The sequence below is a fragment of the Pholcus phalangioides genome, unplaced genomic scaffold (genome assembly GCF_987345545.1).
Source record: "Pholcus phalangioides strain wild (caught in Gottingen) unplaced genomic scaffold, Ppha-v1.0 ptg000008l_1, whole genome shotgun sequence".
NCBI classification, from domain to species: domain Eukaryota; kingdom Metazoa; phylum Arthropoda; class Arachnida; order Araneae; family Pholcidae; genus Pholcus; species Pholcus phalangioides.
In genome coordinates this window covers 223,016-244,698 of record NW_028301601.1, presented here as the reverse complement: position 1 = coordinate 244,698, position 21,683 = coordinate 223,016, and the positions used below count along the sequence as shown (strand labels likewise).

Genomic DNA, 21,683 nt, shown 5'->3' with positions numbered 1-21,683 from the left:
TGTGTGTTTGTTATAAAATAATTCCTCTATGAATATTCTTTTTTTATCATTCTTTTTTTATCACCTATACAGTGAAACCTGTATGAAACGGAACGTCAATATACTGTAATAATAATCCATTTTAGATTTCCATTTATAACTGTAATAATATTTCATTAAGATTTCCATTTTATAAAGCTGTAAATAAAAGCACTAATGATTGAACAGACTATATTTAGATTTAAGACAGGTTTCACTGTATCAGTCATTTCGAACTTTTTTTTTTTGTAATGAATGTAGAATCCATTTTAATCCACTGTGATTTGCACAGGGTTTGTGCTGCCGATCGCCAATGAACTCTATCATAAATAACCAGTCATCAAGCTGCTATGTGGTCATCACGAAAATCCGAGTTTCGGATGCACTAGGCTGCTAATGCACAGTGGTGGTAGACTAAATACGAAGTTTCCCAACTTTCAATTGGATATCCCATTTGAAAAAAATTCTGTTGCCACAATGCCAAAGTGGCTCTTGGGATATGTGACTCACGTTGTGCCGATCCGGGAGGGGTGCCAAATCCAAGACGAAAGAGCGGGAAAAAAATGTTTGATTGGGGAAAAAAAGGGGGAAGAAATGTTTGTCCACTCTGGAGGGTCGCAAAATCCGAGATGAAAGTGCACAAAAGATTATTATTTAGGAACTGCAGGGCCAATACAAATCTGACATAGCTCCCATAGTTTAAAAAGAAATATGATAAACATGTTGGGGTAAATCGAGAAGCTATCCATACTTAGAATAAGACAGCCATAAGTATTCTTTATGGGCATTGTATAATATTTCATCATGTATATATATTGTTTGTAATTGCATTTTTAATTGGGTTGCTGTATTTTTGAAATATATGACATTGGGCATTTTGCCTGTTGTGGCATATTCAGGTGTGAAATATGTGGAAGTTAAATGACCATGGAGGGGGGGGGGAGAGAAAATCATTCCAGCTGGGAACTGCTCAAAAAGGATTTATATAAATCAGAAGATGATCATCAGAATCACTTGCTTTAAATTTATTATTGAAGCTGAGGTTTTCTGAAATGGAAAATTAATCAGAGAAGATATAGACTGGTTTATTAGTAAATACCGTATATAATGTGCTTAAATTAATTATATTTGTTTTAAATTTCTTACACTTGTTAATTCCTCAGTGTCAATGGGGGGTTTCTTTGCAGCTCTTTTCTGTACCAATAAAATACTTAGCAATGAATGTAAAAAAACTAAACCTAGTTATAGGCCGCTATGGTGGTCGAGTGGTTATAGTGACGGATTCGCAATGCGCGGATCCGGGTTCGAACCCCACAGTGGTGGTAGGCTGAAGTTGGTTTTCTGTGGTTCCCAACTTCAAGGCGCAAATGCGAGCCGATCTCCCCGTTAAAAAGTCTCGCCACAGAGAGCAACAGTCCTACAACGATAAATCATTCAATCATAACACTTCACTCATAGTTAAAAAAACTGGTGGCAGATGGCAGCACTACACATAACAAGCATTACAGAGGAAAAAAAACTTCACGTCAGGTTTCACTATACGTACACGCACATTCCCGCATGTACCGATTCGTTGGGGGTCCGCGGGGGTGGGGGGGGTGTGGTGTAGCAGTAGTAGGTAGGGACTCCAAAAAATGGCTTGGGGATCCATGGTGTTCTTAAGTCAGCCACTTCGTTGGGCAATTTGCCTGTTGTGGCGTTGTATTATACTACTAAATTAAACTTTTCTGTTAGCAAGGGAAAGTGCCCAAATACTGTCATCCCTAAGCAAAATGATTAATTCTGAAAATATATTTAGAATTAAAAATAATTTGAAAACTGATTTGAGCAATGCAACTTCATACCTAATTGTGCTGCAAGTGTGATTGTACGGAATCAATTCTTCCTAACCAAAAAAAATCAAAACGCAAATTCTGGATTTTCATCAAATTTATCCTAATCCTTTCCCCCTACAGTTATTATGTACACATTTATTTTAGTTGCTTATATTTATTAGTTATATTACGTATAATTAGTTTAATATATACTGTGTATATATATATATAATTAGTTATATTTATATATTGCTTATATTTCTTACTTTATTATATTTATATAATTAGCTTTTCATCCTGAATAAGACATAGAAGTGTTAAACACAGTATAAAAATGTCAAGTGATCATATATCAATCAAAATGAATCGAAGTAGTCAGGAAAAAAAGAGTTTCCCTCTGATATTCAGAGGGGACGAATTTAGGAATTCAGCTATAGCAAAAATTCTAACTGTTCCTGACTAAACGACTACAACTGCATGACTATGACAAATATCAATGCAATATTCAATTAGCGATCGATAAATATCACACAATCACTAATTAATGAAAAAAACTTTCCATAAGGCATAAATATAATTGCAAAGTGGATTTCGCACTGTAACAAGTTATAACAAAAACTATTTTTGAAAAATTAAAACGTAAATGAAGAGAGGAAAGAAATTGTATCACTGCAAGTTGTCAACTGAATGGGTCTGAAGAGTGTTCTGGCACTTTCGCAAGATAGCAGTTCTGTACCTGCGACTTAGAGAGGGGGACTAATTTATGGCAGGGGATGGATTTCGGGCACTTTTCCCTAAATCTCTGGATTGAAATTGTTTTTAGAAATCAATTATTTGTTTTATCGTAGGGGTGCCGATAAATGATGGGGGGGAGGGGGGAACCCAACTTTTTTTTTTTCGAGAGGAACTCACTTTCACTCAAAAAAGACCCAGATTTTGCCAATAACCTGGGTACCGGGACTCAGGTAAATTGGAGTGGAGTGGCATCTCTGCCTCAGTATTATAAACCTCATTGAAACACAGTTGTGAGACAGAATAAATGTAAAAAATATAAATAACAGTATTTCTGTTCCTGTTGATGGTCCAAGCATTTCGAAAATGCTTTTGAATTGTGGACAGCAAAAAAAAAATCTCTGCAAATTCTTGAGAACTAAAATATTTTTTGTACTATAACTCACATTTTATATTAAAAATTTTTTAGTTATACATGATTTGAATTTTGATTTATATTTTCATCTTGAACTTGATATAAGTTTTGAATTTCGCATCTTATGCCGCATCAATTTGGCTAAGGTTCTCTCTCATTTAGCTACAACTATTTCTATCTGATTAACCAAATCGCTACAGTTAATAAAAAGTCAGAATGAACTCTGGATTTGCAGTAGTACTTCCTTTCCCACCATTAGGTGATTTTTTGGCTACTTCAGCAATGATTGACAATTTTGCTCACATAAAACATAATTTTTGGTGATTTCCTGTATTTAGAATCCAAATTTCTTATATTTTTCTCGAGGAAATATGATCAGCCAATTCATCAGACAGGTTTGCAAGAACTTAGAGATTTCCTTTAGGGTTTTTTCATTTATCTGAAGCACAATTTAGGGATTTTTCTGTAAAGATAAGAATATATATATATAATTGAAACAATCAGGTTTCTCCTGACTGTAGGCTAAGATTTCCATAAGGCAAAAAAATCAGAAGCATTGGTGCCTAAAATTTCCCATGCATGATTACCAACTCCAGGAAAAAAACACAACAAAAACATTTGGCTCCTAAAAATATTCTATATAGCTGGTGCCTAGATTCTTTCACAAATAATCAAGCCCTGGTTTGGAACCCCTCATATTAAAAGGACTTTTTTTCTCAATTTAACCTGTAAATAGTACACATTTGTGAGACAAAATTTCTCCATACAAGGTGATCACATCATATTTTGAATTGATTATACACAACACTGAACATGATTGACGAAACACTGTCACCAATAGCTTGAGTTGTTTAAATGTTGATAAATTATTCAAAACGTGAACAAATGAAGTAAATTTATGAAAGATGCGATTGGATAAAAGCACTATTTTCTTTGGAGCAGAAGAATTACAAAAAACTAGAGAGTCTGTATGGGAGTGGAAAAGAGTCTGAAGCTTGGGTGCTCTACCTTTGACGGCCACTTCATTCGTTTGCGAACATGTCACAGGCCACTTTATCTGTACGCAAGCTGCAAATCTCTTGAGTGATCTATAAATCTGCTGTGGGCCATTTCAGTGATCTGGAACTATACTGCAGGTCCCATAAGTGATCTGTAAGAAGTCATTTAAGATATACCTGAGAATGTGATGAGGGTCTCTTAAGTGATGTGAAACTGCAAGAGGGCCAATCGATCTGTAAATGCGGCAGGGGTAACTTAAATGACATAAAACTACACCACAGGCTGCTTAAAATTATGCTGCAGGTCACTTAAGTAATTTGCAAATGTGCCGAGGGTCACTAGTGATCCCAGAATGTGTTGTGGGCTAATTAAGTGATGTGAACAGTACTGCGGGTCACTTAAGTGATCTAGAAGTGTTAACGATCACTAAAGTGATCTACGAATATGTTGTGGGTCCCTTAAGTGATCTAAAAATGTATCCATGGGCCACTGGAGTGATGTGGAAACTGCACAGCATATGAGATCTGTAAATTACCTTAGTAATTTTTTACAAAATTATGTTTTAGGCCCAGGGACACATTTGGCTAACTTGCCATGGGTGGAGCATGTGTGGTGTGGTCTAAAGCATCTTAGAAAAATGAAAACCATTATTTGCCTTTTACACAAAATGAAGATATTTCGCACATAATAATGCCAAATCATCCTGGGAAACATTAGCTCATGTTTCAAATTAACTTGACTTTCACAGCATTTAGAACTCGAAAGTCTAAAAAAGCAAAGGCCTTGGCAAAGTTATCCGAAAAAGTAAATTAAGGAAATCCATTGCATTACTCATTTATTACTTATCAAATTTGGAGTCGAAGATAACCGAAACTTTGTCTTTTAACTCACTAATTAATAAAAAAACCACACACATTATAATAATATCCATGATCATCATTTAAAGAGAAAAGGTGGAAAATAATTAATGTAATTACTTACAGCATAATAGTTATTAATGGAGTTAATCAATATATCGACATCTCGGCATCGAATGGTGGAAAAAAAACCATCTTGTTTTGATTGTAAACAGGAAAAGGGAATGAATCACCACTTAGCTAATTAAAAGGGGGGGGGGAATTAGAGCTTCCTGTGCTTCAAGTCTTTACGCTTCTTTTCATGTAGAAACGAAAAGAAGCGTTGTCATTTGGAAACAAAATTCAAACTAATCAATTTCCTCAATTAGGATTTAATAATAATAATAAAAAACAACGCAAGACAAAAGCTTTTACAATTTGTTTGGGGAAGGTGACGCCTGTATACTAGTATTTATCTTCCATTCAGTAGCTCTTATAAATATCAACTGGCACTATATTTCTCAGACATTTTCATTCTAACTTTAAAACTCATGAATTAAAAAATTACAGACTTTAAGATAATTTTTTTATTATTCATTTGAAAATTTATGTTACCTAATATGAATGTTAAATTAATTTCATTTCTTAAACATTTTTTATTTTGTGAGAAAACATTGTGAGACACAGTGAAATAAATTTTTTTTGCTGCAGATACAATTAAAACTGTGACTAATTATTGGCTTTTATTACGAAAAATAAAGACTTACAAACATGTGATCATGAAGATGCCGAGATATTAAAAAAAAAAAAAAAAGGTGAGAAGTCCAATTTCATAATACAGTCCGAAAAATTTGTGAATCGTTAATGATCGCCGGTTGTTGTAGGGCTATTGTTATCGGCATTTTGTGGTAAGTTGTTAGCGGTAAGCAATCATTTCTCTCTTATTTTTTACATTAATTAAGTATTTAATTTAATTAGTTGATAGAAATATCAATTTTTTTGTACTATTCACGATCGCATATATCCTACTTACCAAGTGATCAAAAGAAAGGGTACGGATTAGGCTTTATGTTGAAGCGTTTGGCTTCCAAATCTTGTGTCTGTTTTAATTTGGCGATATATATGTATAAAGTATATTTGGAACAGCTGTCGTATGGTCCGCCACTTGGCGATTATTTGGCGCCACACATGTCTGATGGCCCGACGAAGAGTCGCCAAGGCCGTCAGACACTACGGACGCCGAAAAAAAAACAGCGTGCAAAACATAATAGAAACCACCAAGCATAAAAATAGAAAAAAAATATCAGTAAAAAAAAATTACACCTGGCTCATTTTTTTAATAATAAAAAGATCGGGGCATGAGGAATTCCGGGCATAAATATTCTATGTATTAAAACTAAAACCCGGACCCTTTTTTTTAAATAAACGGATCCAGGCATGTTGAATAAATAAATATTCTATGCATTAAAACTAAAACCCGGACCCATTTTTTAATAAACTGATCCGGGCATGAAAACTGTAGGTGCATTTTAAATAATAAATTGAGAAAACAGAAGGCATGGCAATGGATGAATAACTAATAAATACAACGAAATAATAAGACAGTCACTTTTCCAATCCTCCCAATAAATGAAGAAAACACGGGCAGCGCCGGGTATTGTAGCTGTTATTCCTAATATTATGCATGATAAAATTGCAGTGAAATCTCGATATAACGATATTCTGTGGACGAAGAAAAATACCATAATAGAGGTATTATCATTAATCGAGAGACTTTGACATTGAACACTAGCCATCAGGGCCGCAACTAAATGCTTGATCAGCTGAGGTAAGCACATATTTTGACATCCCCCCCCCCCCATCTAATTTTGAAGAAGAGGCTATGAAAGGTGAATTTTGCGCACTCTGCTAGTCCTGGGCAAGATACCTGCTTGTCCCCCCTCCCCAGTTGCGGCCCTGCCGACCATGGATCGCGATCACCATTGGCGTATGCAAAGAAGGTTTAGGGTTCTAACCCCCCCCCCCCCCAGAGCCGAGATTATAGGGAAAATTAATATAAAATTATTGCAGGAAAAAAGAACGTAACCCCCCACCCTCGTGAAAATGGCAATCACAAGTTTCTATGAGAAAACCATATCGCCTAACCAATTCGTTCTTTTAACTGGCCCATAGGGGAGCTCTATTATATTGCGTAAAATTATATACAAATCACATGATCATATCTCGAAATGTGATAATATTTATCACACACACACACACACAATTATATTTTATTCTTTAGTTTAAATAGACAGTGAAACCTTGATATAACAATATTCTACGGACCAAAAAAAAAATATTGTGGTAGAGAGATTAAAGAGGTAACATTATCCTCACGTGTGATCAAATTTATGCTATTGTCATTTTTTCTATATGGGCATTGTTAATATTATCGGAAAATACGCTTTTATGTATTTATTCGTTACAAAAAATTGTAATTGATTAGTTTATTTATAAAATTCACTTAGATGTGTATTGTCCCTGTACAGAAGCTTACCGCATAGTGCTTTTGTGTGTCGTACACATAGTGCAGCAATACAAATAACGTTAGCTTTCGGTGATCATTTAGTGAAAAATATTGTGGTAGCGATTTAAAAATTCTCCTAAGAATATCGGGTTATAGAGGCGTTTATCATAGTAGATGATGTCTTTGTACTGAGAGTTTAACATTAAGCCAGGCAATTCCAAACAAGATTTGAAAAAAAATATCATTGTAGATGTATTTATTATCGATTATCGTTGTAGCGATGTTTTGCTGCATATACAAATACCGTATCGTATGCAGGATTTCTCATGGGGGGGGGGGGGAAAGAAGGGCATTCAACATTTTTTTCTTCCCGAAAGGGGTTTCTTTTTTTTTTACTGAAAAAATACACCATAATCATTTCTCAAGGTTTGCACAAAATTTTTCGGAGGGGGGGGGGTGGGGGGTCCGCGAAAAATCCTGGCCTGGGGGCCCGGCACTAGCATGTGGGGGCCATGGGTTGGGCCTCCGAAAAATAAATTGGCCTGGGGGCCCATGATACTCTTAAGACAGCCCTGTCAACGACATACGGGGTTTATAAATGCAGTTGATACAGAGTTTATGGATGCTGCTGTCAGGGTTACCTATTTTAGAGCAAAAAAAAAGTCGCCACCTTAGCTCCGACTCCTCCCGTAATTTTCAACGAACAAAAACATTGAATTTGCCCCCCACCCGAGGCTCCCGATTTACCATGGCCGAAATACAATATTTTTTTCTGAAGGGGAAACATAATTTTACTGCCCCTTGACTGTGAAATTCGATAATTTTGCAAATAAATTTAATTGCCTTTTCTTAAATATACCATTCCATCAAAAATGCCACTCGAGGCATTGCCCCCCCCCCCCCTATTGGATCTGATCACGGTATGTAGCAACCCGGGCCGCAAGTATGAACGAAAATTTACTATCGCCCGGGGCCGGTATCCACTTTTTTTAACGGAAAAAGAGTAAACTCGACACCCTTCCTCGTTCAACACCCGTGGAACCAGACCCCGCCCTCTCCTATTGCGGTCATAACAGCGACTCGAGACAAAAACGTTTTAATAACTTTCGAGGTCTAAAAAAGGGATTGTTTTACACAACACCGATATTAAGTCAACAATCGGTATCGTGAAGATGCTCTAAATTCAGTTCCGGCCAGAAGCGGATAAAGGTCGGTTGTTGACGGCCCCGGCCATAAAAAAAAATAATAATATTAGGCCCTTTAAATTAGGGAAAAAAGTGTAAAGTAGGGGTCAGAGGCGTGCTCGGTGTGCCCATCGTTAAATCCGTCTCTTAAGAGCAAAAATGTTGACGTTGTTTACCTTGATTCCAGAAGGCATTCGATAGGGTCCAACATGGCAAACTCTTGAAGCGTTTACACGAGATTGGAATAGGGGGACAACTTGCTGAATTGGATAGAATTGTGGTTAAGAGATAGGTTGCAACGAGTTATGGTGAACGGGGAATTCTCTGGTTGGACAGACGTCACAAGTGGAGTTTCTCAGGGAAGTGTCCTTGGCCCCATACTTTTTTCACTTTTTATCAACAAACTCGATCAGGGTATCGATGGAATTACTAGCAAATTCGCAGATGATGTGAAGCTAATGGGGGTAATCGGGAATGAAAGCAATAGGGAGTTGCTCCAGACAAACTTAAACAAGATTGCAGCATGGGCAAATGAATGGAGCATGACGTTTAGCATAGATAAGTGCATGGTCGCTCATTTTGGTTCGAACAACCCACGGTTCTCTTACGAGTTGAATGGTGTCACTATCCCGGATGCAACTAGAGTCACCAATTTGGGAATTCTCATTGACGAGCAACTTAAGTTTTCTGAACATTGTTCAGCGGTGGTCAAAAAAGCGAATAGAATGCTTGGTCTCATTTTCAAAAAGGTCTCTTCAAATTCTCCTAAAGTCATTCTTCTGCTTTTTCGAGGCTTAGTTCGTCCTGGACTGGAGTATGCTGTAAGGTTTTGGAGACCATACCTACAAAGGGACATAGACTTGGTTGAAGGGGTGCAGAGAAGAGCTACACGTGTCCTTATTGGCACACAGGGCTTGAGTTGTGAAGGGAGACTTCATTTTTTGAATATGATTACTATTAAAATGTACTTTAAAATTTACAACTTAATTACAATTTAAAACTTAAAATTTACTTTTAAAATAATAAATCGAGAAAACAGAAGGCATGGCAATGGATGAATAACTAATAAATACAACGAAATAATAAGACAGTATGATACAACCTGAGCAGTAGATAATAATCCAAATGATGTAAGCTACAGAAGGGAGGAATAATAATCAAAGAGAGAGAGACGCGCTGGAAATGGAACAACGGCTGTTTAGAATTTTTTTAAAACGCGGTGAACAAAAGAAATATCCTGTTTGGTGAAGCCAGCGCCATCTAGTATCACCCAACGAAACCGGAAAAATTGTTAAAAAATACGGCAACCCGGAGAAGCATTATGACGGTCTTGGCGACTTATCGCGACAAAAAGTCGTGGCGGACCATACTGCATCTGTTCCGGCGTCGAAAAAAAAAAATCGCCAACCTGTCCCTTATACCTATATTGGCCACCACTTTCCTTGGCGATTTTTTCCCAACAATGAGTCACCAGAGCCAACATAATAACACTGGGTAGCTGTATCTTTTAAATTTGTAGAATGATCGATTCCACGTGGCACTAGTTCCATTAAACGGAACAGCTTTGGTATAAGGGACACGCCAAATTGGCGACTTTTTTTTCCAACGATAAGTCACCGTCGTTGGCACGCTCTGGTTCAGTGTTGTTCTGCTGGTTTGTCATTGTTCCAGAATGTTCTATGCTATTCAAAACCTGTTCTGAAAAATTCTATAATGATAGCATATTGGCTTGGAAAGAATTTTGTTGCCAATGAGCAACTGTGAGAGGACCAAAGTGCCAAGGTAAAATTTCTGGTGACAGAAAGATTTTCCAATTTCATTTCAACCTCGCTCATGGAATTAGGTAAGAGTACGGAAGTGTCTGGTGTCCCGCTTGCTGTACCGAGACGGGCTTTTTTTGTTCCTTCAAAATTCACGTGCGTGGGGGACACCAAAATGGATACTTGCTGTGAGTAACAGAGTTAATTTTTGAATTCGGTTGCGGTCCTGGTAGTCCCCTATGTGACAACAAATTCAAAATAGCAGTACAACTCAATATTTAGTGACATTCTTGACCAATACTGTTCTTTTCAATCACCTGCATCGGTAACAATTCTTGCCTACAACTGTATGAGGATACAAACACATTATCTACACCAGGGCTTCAGGTCACATAAATGCCAGCTGTCAGGTTACCATGGTAAATAAAAAAATTGACATTGGCATAAAATTATTGGGTATATCAGCATAAATTATGTAACAGCTATCTGCTGCACCAAACACAATAGACAAAAAGTCACCACAGAGGTAACTGACGCTATGGAAGCCGGGGGGAGAAAAAGAATGAAGGCAAAGACAAACATAACCATGCCGAATACCAACAAGCTTAATAACAATAGAAAATATCACTTTCTGGACTAATCAAAACATAAAGTATCGAGATTAAAAATGAAACATTTTCACACTAGAAAGATGGATTACAGGAGTATACCTAGAAAGACGGGATGAGGTCTAAATGACCCCCATAGGTTTTCTTGCAATTTTCGGATACCTTAATGTTTTGAATAATGGTATATCATTTTCAAGACATAGAGTTATAACAAAAAATATAGGGTGAAACCATTGACCTGTTAATATACAGTCGAGTCCCGTTATAGCGAACTCCAAGAGACTGGAGAAATCGTTTCATTACAGCAAAATTCCATTATAAAGGAATTCTAAGGTTTTCTATATTGTTCCTATGTAAACTTATCCAATGGATTAGAAAAGTGTTCGTTAGAACGAGATTTTCGCTATAACAGTATTCTTTAAAACTGGATTCGACTGTATTTTGTTTTTATCTAGCACTCGAGCATTCTGTACAAATCATCTCTCTCGATGCACATTTGCCGCACACTGGTTTTTGCATTGTGTATAAGATTGAAGTGTTTTATTGTCCTTACTTGGCATTTCTGTCGTTTTTTGTTTCCATCAATAGGTGTTTTGCATATTATCGTATTTTGAATTGTAGTTTACAAGTTGAAATAGTCAGCACAGAGTTCTTCACATAACTGCAATATGTAAGTTCGCTGAGTGATTTTTTCCCCTGTCACTTGTCTGTACAAAATCCAAGCAATTATCTCTGACATATCCAAAATATTAGAAAATACATGCATTGGCCATCAACGACTTCTAGTCCTGGTCATGTCGTTTCATCATTTGATCCGCGATGTTGCCTCCATATTTAGTTTTGTTATAGTAGGCAACTGTTTCCGGGGTCTTTTTCCCAGTTTTATCGTTTTCATTGAAACATACATTAGTATGAAATGAACTCAGAAATAGAACATTTTTATTCTTTTTTCCCAGATAGGATGCCAGTGTGATATCAGTTCCAGTTTTGAATACGATTGAGTATAGATCTTGTTTTCCTGTTTTTGCAGTTGGAGGCACTTCAGGACAGTCTTTTCAAAAGGTCTCAAACAAGCTTGTCGATTTCTATTTTAAAAATGCACATAATCTCAGTCAGGGTTGGGTTTTTGCCAGGACAGCAGCAAAAAGTGGGAAAAACAAGGCAAAAATGACAAAAGTATTTAGACCATACCTAAAGAGGGACATCGACTTGGTTGAAGGGGTGCAGAGAAGAGCTGCGCGTGTCCTTATTGGCACACTGGGGTTGAGTTATGAAAAGTGGCTTCATTTTTTAAATATGTTTACATTGGATGAACGCAGGTGTCGAGGAGATATCATCAAAGTGTTCAAAATTTTCAATGGGATGGATAGGATGGACCATGAACTTTTAGTACACCGCCAATCGACTGCTTTTACAAGGAGACACCAGTATTGATCGATAAGGGACAATGCAAGGTTATGGTGTCGCAGGGAATTTTTCTGTAATAGGGTTGTTAATAAATGGAATAGGTTACCCCTGTAGGTAGTAAATTGTAACACAATTGACATGTTTAAAAAGAAATATGATAAACATGTTGGGGTAAATCGAGAAGCTATCCATACTTAGAATAAGACAACCATAATATTCTTTATGGGCATTGTATAATATTTTATCATGTGTATATATTGGGGGCCGTTCAAGTATTACATAAGCAAATTTTTTGCCATTTTTGACGTCCCCCTCCCCCCCCCCCCCTCTGTAAGCAAAATGCTAACCCCCTCCACCCCAGCAAAATTTCGTCATCAGCTCTGCCCCTCTGAAACCTAATGCATATTGGTGGGATCAGAGATATACATGGGGGGGGGGGGCTCTCTCATGCCCCCTTCGCACGATCAAAAATTTATTTTTTAATGCATAAAAATTAATTTTTTTTATATTGAAATTTCGAAAGAAAATACCTTTATATGTTATTATAATCAATTTCTGTTAATTTCAATGTTATTTTGAAGGCTATGAATTCAAAAAATTTATCTTTAATAAATTCATTGCGACCCACCCTCTTAGCCATATAATGATAAATCACATAAAGCTTGGTGGCCCACAGACCAAATATGGCCCTGGGGGTTGCTTGATGTGGCCTGCCCTCTTCATACCTGATTTTATAAAAACGAACTAAGTAGCACATTTACAGATTGCTTAAGTGTCCCGTAGTACGATTCCAGAACATTTAAGTGGCTCGTGGCATATTTTCAGATCACTTAAATGACCCGAGACACATTCAAGAACACTTAAGTGATCAGTGACACATTTAGAGATCCCTTGAGTTACATGTGATGTAGTTTTAGAGCACTCAACTGGCCCCCAGTACGGTTCTACATCACTCAAATTACCCGCGGCACATTCTCAGATTATATAAGTGATGTGTGGCACAGTTCCAGAGCACTTAAGCGGCCCGGACACATTTCCAGATCACTTGGATCCGCGAAACATTGAGATCACTAAAGTGGCTCTGTAGGGCACTTATCAATAGGGGGATGTTACTTCAATTGCCCACAAACTATCGAAAGGTTTTTGACGCACAGAGTAAGATGCCATTAAAAATATTTCATATTTTTTATAAAATTATAAAAGGTGGTTGATGACATAAGCATTATCCAAACCCCCCCCCCCCCTTGTTATCAAAAGTCAGCAAATCGGAACAACCCCCCCCCCCCCCCATCGATGATGACGTAATACTTGAACAGCCCCTTGTTTATAATTTTTGTGATTGCATTTTCAATTGGGTTGCTGTATTTTTTAAATATATGACATCCATATTTGTTATGGGCATCTTTTTCTCCGCCACCTCGTTAGGCATTTTGCCTGTTGTGGCATTGTATTTGTATAATTTCAGTCAGGTTTGGGTTTGTGCCGGGACAGTGGGAAAAAGCGAGGCAAAAGTGGCAAAAATTATCCTTTTCACTCGAGACATACCAAGCTTAGTTTTGTAATCACAAAATAGTCTTTTCAATATAAAAACTTAAAAAAACATGTGAAACTTATAAAATTGCATGGTATAAAAATGAATATTCAGCAACCAAAAATATGAAAACAAGAATTTACGATTTCGTTGAGATCATTCTTGAGAAAGCAAGGAGATGATTGTGATAATTATTTCTTCTTCTTTTTTTAACATTGTACAGACCTGCCAACTCTCCGGATTTGAGACTCCAGATTTTTCATCTTTCCTCCGACTCTCCGGATTTGTTAAAATTTCTATGGATTTTGGCAGAAAATTAGATTTTACGCGAGATTTTGCTTTCACGTTGCCGTGACGTCAATGATTGCTGTCATCGTTAGGGAAAACACCCATAGAAGACAGCCATGGTCATTTCCATCGAACAGCAGTAAAAAAGTCTTGGTGACCACATTTAAGCAACTGGCAAGGACGTGACTGTTTACGTAGCGTTTATCGGCAATCATTTATCGGGCATGACCTTGGTCGCTGAAATTCCTGTATAATCATTATTGTATTCCATTAACAGTCATGCGGTAAACAAGCTCACTGCAGCCGATAGCCCTGCTTAATTCAACTGTAAAGGCCCCTTTACACGTACAATCTTCCCCGCACGCCCGGAGCGGGACGTTCTTGCGCGAAGGATTGGAGGGCGGTCAGGAACGCGGCGTTCAAGAGCGTGTTGTTAAAAACGGACACATTCTTGCGCGCGCTCTCTCCTGCACGAAAGAAGGCCCCGTTCAGAATTGTGTGTGTAAAGGGAAGCGTGTGGCGAAATTCATACGCTTTTGCGTGGCGTGTGGACTTTCGGGGAAGCACAACGTTCCACGTTCCTGACCAAAGTTTTTCCCTTGTTTGAAAACGAAGAAGTCGACATGTTTAGAGCTCGAGAAAAAAATAGATTTAAAAAATGCGTTGTCGCTGCTGCAGGATTAAGCATGGCAGCTATTTCAAATAGTAATTATATAAATATAAAATCGGAACGCCGAATGTGGATGAAAGAATACCGGAAAAAGTACAATCACATGGAACTGCTCAATGAACTCAAGCTGAGCTATCCTGAGGATTTCCGGAATTATTTACGGATGAGTAGTGCATCTTTTGATGAGTTGTTGGGTTTAATCAGAGAAAAAATTACCAAATTGGACACAGTGATGCGAAGCAGCATCTCGGCTGAACAACGTTTAGCAGCTACATTAACATTTCTTGCAACGGGCCGTTCCTACGAAAATTTAAAATTTTGCACCGGCATTTCTGCTCCATCGCTGAGTATCATCATACCCGAGGTGTGCAAAGCGATTTTTGATGTTCTGCGAACGGAGTACATGAAGGTGAGTCTCTAAAATGTTTGTGCATTTAATAATTTTAATGAGGAAATTTTTAAGTAAATGAATTTGAATTCATAAAATTTTGGTCAAGTGCATTCAGAATTTTTTTTTAAATATGGTAATTTCTTTTTTAAAATGTAAAAAAATTTAATTACGATTAAAAAAAAAGTTCTCATTATATCTACTTTTATATGTTCCACTACCTTGTGCCAGAACCGATAGTGATTTTTTCTGTATATGACCATCCTATATGAGACAAGCATTTGGCTTAACGCATGTAAACAATAACATATAGTGATATAATAAAGTGACATAAATTAATAAAGTGATCGTAAAATATAGTGTACTGTCATAATGCCCTTTATGGTAATAAACTTTAGTCACACAAGATTATATAATTTCTCTTGTTTCATATTATTAACAGACTAAATGGTAAAAAAAAGAAATCCTAATGTGAAGAAAAAAGAAATTAAAATCCAATCATAATACATAGCCATGAACACAATTTTTGTTACAGCATAAATAAAAATAAGGAAAACTGGAAAAATATTCTTGGTTTATTTAAATGTATTGGGTATGTTATTAGAGAAAAAATTTTTTGGCGTAGTTTAAAAAAATAACAATGCAAAGAAAAAAAATCAAATATTTATAAAAATGTATTATCATCTTGAGGTTCAGCAGAGGCAGATGCAAAATGTGCAGGAGTGATATAGAGATTGCATTTGTGACTGCAAACATCACTGGTTTGGTCCAAAGTATTTAATAGTCCTCTCCTCAGTGCCGAATTTATTACGGATTCTGCGTATATAGCTTGAAGAGGATCCATCCGTCTCAACTTTTTGGCAACCATTATGCCAAAAGCTTCGTGTTCATCAATGTCAATTTTGTCTTTAGCCTCATCGGACAACACATTTGTGCACAACTTCATGAAATCTATGGCAGCATCCCCAACTTCATTCTTTTTTTTTCGTTTTTGTATTTGCTGGACCTGAAAAAGTTAATTGTTTCTCCCCTTAAAATAAGATGGTATTGAGAATTTAAATCACTTGATAGTGAAAAAAATAAGGTATCTCTACTGTTGTTATTTTAAGAAAAAAGTGATTACACAGGATAAAAAATTATTAATTAGACCTATTTAGAGAAATGGTGTTTTTTTAATTGAAGTTTAGGTGTTTATTATATTTGATTGTTTTGTCATTTTTCTTCAGATGCCTACCAGTGAAAAAGAATGGTCAGAGATAGCTGATGGTTTTCGAAGCAAGTGGAACTTTATAAACTGTGGCGGTGCCTTAGATGGAAAACATATACGAATCGTACCACCACCACATTCAGGATCATTGTATTTTAATTACAAAAACTTCCATAGTATTATCTTGATGGCACTGGTGAATGCAAATTATGAATTCATATTCGTTGATGTCGGCAAAAATGGAAGAGTATCTGATGGAGGAGTGTTTGATTACACTGAGTTCAGCCGATCACTGAAAGCAGGGCAATTGCAATTACCACCATGTGACAAAAACGTCGAAAATTTAAATTTCGTGTTTTTGGGGGATGAAGCCTTTTCTTTGGGGGAAAATTTTTTGAAACCGTATTCCCAGCGAGAGTTGGATCCTGCCAAAAGAGTTTTCAACTATAGGCTGTCACGTGCTAGAAATGTGGTTGAAAATGCTTTTGGCATAATTTCATCACGATTTAGAATTCTCCAATCACCTATAAATATGAAGGCTGATAATATAAATTACGTAATACTTGCCATTTGTACGTTGCACAATTTCTTAAGGAAAAGAAACACTGACTACATTTGTGCAACAACTTATGACAGAGAGGATGTGGAAAATCAAACAATGCATCAAGGAGACTGGCGCAAAGACACTTCACCACTAACTGATTTGCAACCAGTCGTACTGAGAAATACAACTCTCAAAGCAAAACAGAATAGAGAGGCGTACAAAAATTATTGCATGACAAAAGGAAAAGTGTCATGGCAGGATGCTATGGTGAAAGCAGGGAAAGCATAAAATTTCCATTTATTATAAATATTACGACTTAATAAAAGCCATGTATTTAAATATTAAACCTGAAACATGTGTATTTCTCTTTGACGCCTTGAACATACCGTTTATTTTGAACCAACAAACTATAATTACCTTGAAAATGCTGTACAATTAAATTATGCACCTTGAGATTATTACTCTGAAATAGTTTTGCGTGTAAATTATGCACCTGCAGAATATTACATTGAAAATATTTTACATACAAATTATGCACTTGCAGAATATTACTTCGAAAATATTTTGCATTCAAATTATGCACTTGCAGAATGCCACTTTAAAAATAGTTTGCATTCAAATTATGTACCTGCAGAATATTACATTGAAAATATTTTACATACAAATTATGCACTTGCAGAATATTACTTTGAAAATATTTTGCATTCAAATTATGCACTTGCAGAATGCCACTTTAAAAATAGTTTGCATTCAAATTATGCACTTGCAGAATGTTACTTTGAAAACATTTTGCATTCAAATTATACATCTGTAGAATATTACTTTGAGAATATTTTGCATTCAAATTATGAACTTGAAGATATCACTTCAAAAATATTTTGCATTCAAATTATGAACTTGCAGAATATCATTTCAAAAATATTTTGCAGTCAAATTATGCACTTGCAGAATGTCACTTTAAAAATATTTTGCATGTAAATTATGCACCTGCAGAATGTCACTTTAAAAATATTTTGCATTCCAATTATGCACTTGCAGAATGTTACTTTGAAAACATTTTGCATTCAAATTATACATCTGTAGAATATTACTTTGAGAATATTTTGCATTCAAATTATGAACTTGAAGAATATGACAAAAATATTTTGCAGTCAAATTATGCACTTGCAGAATGCCACTTTAAAAATATTTTGCATTCAAATTATGCACTTGCAGAATGCCACTTTAAAAATAGTTTGCATTCAAATTATGCACTTGCAGAATGTTACTTTGAAAACATTTTGCATTCAAATTATACATCTGTAGAATATTACTTTGAGAATATTTTGCAGTCAAATTATGCACTTGCAGAATGCCACTTTAAAAATAGTTTGCATTCAAATTATGTACCTGCAGAATATTACATTGAAAATATTTTACATACAAATTATGCACTTGCAGAATATTACTTTGAAAATATTTTGCATTCAAATTATGCACTTGCAGAATGCCACTTTAAAAATAGTTTGCATTCAAATTATGCACTTGCAGAATGTTACTTTGAAAACATTTTGCATTCAAATTATACATCTGTAGAATATTACTTTGAGAATATTTTGCATTCAAATTATGAACTTGAAGATATCACTTCAAAAATATTTTGCATTCAAATTATGAACTTGCAGAATATCATTTCAAAAATATTTTGCAGTCAAATTATGCACTTGCAGAATGTCACTTTAAAAATATTTTGCATGTAAATTATGCACCTGCAGAATGTCACTTTAAAAATATTTTGCATTCCAATTATGCACTTGCAGAATGTTACTTTGAAAACATTTTGCATTCAAATTATACATCTGTAGAATATTACTTTGAGAATATTTTGCATTCAAATTATGAACTTGAAGAATATGACTTCAAAAATATTTTGCAGTCAAATTATGCACTTGCAGAATGCCACTTTAAAAATAGTTTGCATTCAAATTATGCACTTGCAGAATGTTACTTTGAAAACATTTTGCATTCAAATTATACATCTGTAGAATATTACTTTGAGAATATTTTGCATTCAAATTATGCACTTGCAGAATGCCACTGAAAATACTGTGCATTTCAATTATTCAGTACATACAATGTTTCATTCAAAATGCATGAAAATATATCTTCAAAATCTTCCTGTGTGAAGATTAAACTTATGCGTTTGGAATATTGCACATTAAACATAATTGTCATGTACTGAAAATATATTCTAACCTGCTCATGTTGAATTTCCTCCTCATGGTCATTCTGCTGGCCTTCGATAGGTGTACTGGTCCATGAAGAATGGATTTGACTATCTTCCAGTTCACTGCTGTTGCCGTCAATCTCTCCACCAGGAATGATAATATCCATATTCGACACACTAGCAGTCGGTATTTCCTGGTCTGTCGTAAACAGCAGAAGCTCGAAGTACCACAACATTGGCACATATACTTGGTCAGCCGCTGACCCACTCCGCTGGCTGTCAGAAATTTTTTTCAGTTCCTTTCTGAAGGATCCCCTTAAACTTTGAATTTTTTTTGTAACGAAGTCCCGATCAGCTTCCGGGAACGATTGCTTTCAAAAGCATACTAACTTATCGTAAGCTTCATTTTTGATGTATTTATTGCTGTACTCTTTACTTTTTATTTTCCACAAACATGGAAACTCCTTATACAGATTAATGAAGTCCGTTAAAAATTCTTTGCTCCAGCAACGCGAATCAGCCATACCTCTTTCCTCACCAAAAAGTGTGTGCTTAACAGACAAGAACTTTTACATATATGAAGCTGGCAATCTGCATTCTGGATACTGGGGGGGGGGGGGGGGGGTATGCAAAAACGATGGTGTTACATTTTTGTGGCACCAGACAGAGGGTGTTACAATTTTTCAGTCGCCTAGACGGGGGGTGTTAAAGTTCTGAGTCGCCTAGACAGGTAGTGTTCTTTGAAGCACCAAAGAGGCTGAGGGAAAGAAAAAGGTAGAGAAATGAATAACCGACGGAAAAAACCCAAACACGTATTGTGAAGTACAACAGTATCTGCCGACAAAAGGACGACCTTTCACTGGACTTACTAAATCCCTCTGCAGAATACCGACATCACTTGAAGCGTGCTTTATGAACTCCTCCAGAAAAAAAAACGGGTTAGTTTTTAAAGTCCTAATGGAGGGGTTTCTTTTTTTCGTTGATCATATAAAATTTAACAAAAAGTAACAAAGTGAGTTGATTCCGCTTATAAGGTTATTCAGAAAACCATCATGAACAAAACGTAATGAGCAAGAAAATCTCCAAGCGTTGGTAACACGAAAATTAGTTGTACTGAGCCGGATCCACTGTATATGGATATCGCATTATGCAAAAGAGATAAAACAGAATAAAGTCATCTTATGCGCCCATTACCAACCTCACATCGTGTTTATCGGAGGATCAACAACTATGAATCTACGATCCACATTACGCATACAAATGATTTAATATGAAGAGACCGCCCCCTATTTTTTTAATTCATGAATAATTTCAATATCACAATAGATACGCTTAACCCTTTATCTACCACATTATGAAAGAAAAAAGAAAATGACCAGGCGCTGACATGATGAAAACATTCAGGGAGCTGATAAGCGCTGTTCGCCCCATACATACGGGACTCAAGCCCGCCCGCAGGATGGGGAATGATCGGTGCATTGCATGCTCATTAATTATTGAAGAAAATTTATTGGGGGGCCCAGCCTTCAGATCCTTGGCGCTTATGGAACATCATTGTTTATAACAATTATTGTCATTTTAGTTCTAAATAAAGATTTAAAAAAGGAAACACTGTTTTTGATACAATTGCTATATTTTAACGTTTGTAAGGAAACACCTTGATTTTTTTTTTAGGTTTAAAATTTGAAAAAAGAAAAATGTATCTATAATACTATCCACGCATTAGAAATCCTTGTTTTCGAGACCCAACTTTTGGCAAAAAGGAAATCCTTGTACACGTTAAAATTATCATATCGGTAGTTCATAATAAATTATCAAACCTAGTACTTTACAAAGTTCTGTCAGTTGATGAAGAGTTAAAAATTACTAATAGGCTCCTGTTTAAGATGCTCTCTCTTGTTTAAAAATATTTATTTTCCGTATTGAAACTTTTCCTGTCAAAGAAAGTTCTGCTACTTAATATATCAATTCTGTACTATAATTTAAAATAATTACTTATATAATTATTTATATATTAATAAATAAAAGCAAATTTTTTTTATAAATACATTCGTTTTTAATGAGTTACTGACTGAGATGTTGAAGAAAAACTAAAAGAAAGATGTTTGTGTAAACAATCCGCGTTCGAGTAAAATTACTTTTAATTTAACAAACGTCTTCTCTATTAAATGTAATAATAATAACGTAAGGTGAGTATAAAAGGGCCAAATCAAACTTTAAAAATTAATTATTACGATAATCTAAAGCGTAACTTTCAATAAATTTATCATCTGTAAAAGAAGGTATTACGTACAAAAAAGAAAAAAAAACATCGTCACATACTCTGAAAAATAAAAATGGAAGTGAATATTTTCAGCGAATATATCGCTAAAAAAACATTAGTAATATTGTTTTCTCTCTCTTCTTTTAAAAGAGCGATAACGAAAGAAGATGTCACGGGAGCGAGGGATTCGCCACGTTTTTGCCTGTAAGCTGCTTTGCGTTTAGACGTACGATTTTGAGTTCGCGATTGAACGTTGAAATGTCTCGTTCCTGCGCGCGTTTCTACCCCCACACTTTTTTCGTCTTTA

At 35.8% G+C, this 21,683-nt stretch overlaps 3 protein-coding genes across 4 annotated transcripts in view; 1 reads left to right on the top strand and 2 right to left on the bottom strand.

Moving 5' to 3' along the window:
- LOC149083460 (ras-specific guanine nucleotide-releasing factor RalGPS1-like) overlaps positions 1-5,276 on the bottom strand; it is a 120,525-nt gene extending 115,249 nt beyond the window's left edge. The window contains exon 1 of the mRNA XM_089233974.1: positions 4,960-5,276. The gene's annotated coding sequence lies outside the window, so the exon portion shown is untranslated. The remainder of the gene's footprint in view (positions 1-4,959) is intronic.
- LOC149083458 (interleukin enhancer-binding factor 2 homolog) overlaps positions 5,243-21,683 on the top strand; it is an 80,962-nt gene continuing 64,521 nt past the window's right edge. Inside the window, exon 1 of one of the 2 annotated variants that reach the window (XM_089233977.1) lies at positions 5,243-5,736. The gene's annotated coding sequence lies outside the window, so the exon portion shown is untranslated. The remainder of the gene's footprint in view (positions 5,737-21,683) is intronic. The other variant, XM_089233976.1, reaches the window with a different exon arrangement.
- LOC149083459 (uncharacterized) lies at positions 15,759-19,441 on the bottom strand. Its single transcript, XM_089235369.1, has 2 exons — positions 19,143-19,441; positions 15,759-16,162 (listed from the first exon to the last, which is right to left on the bottom strand). Exons 1-2 carry the CDS (start codon positions 19,347-19,349, stop codon positions 15,821-15,823), a joined length of 549 nt encoding a protein of 182 aa, XP_089091495.1. The 5' UTR covers positions 19,350-19,441; the 3' UTR covers positions 15,759-15,820.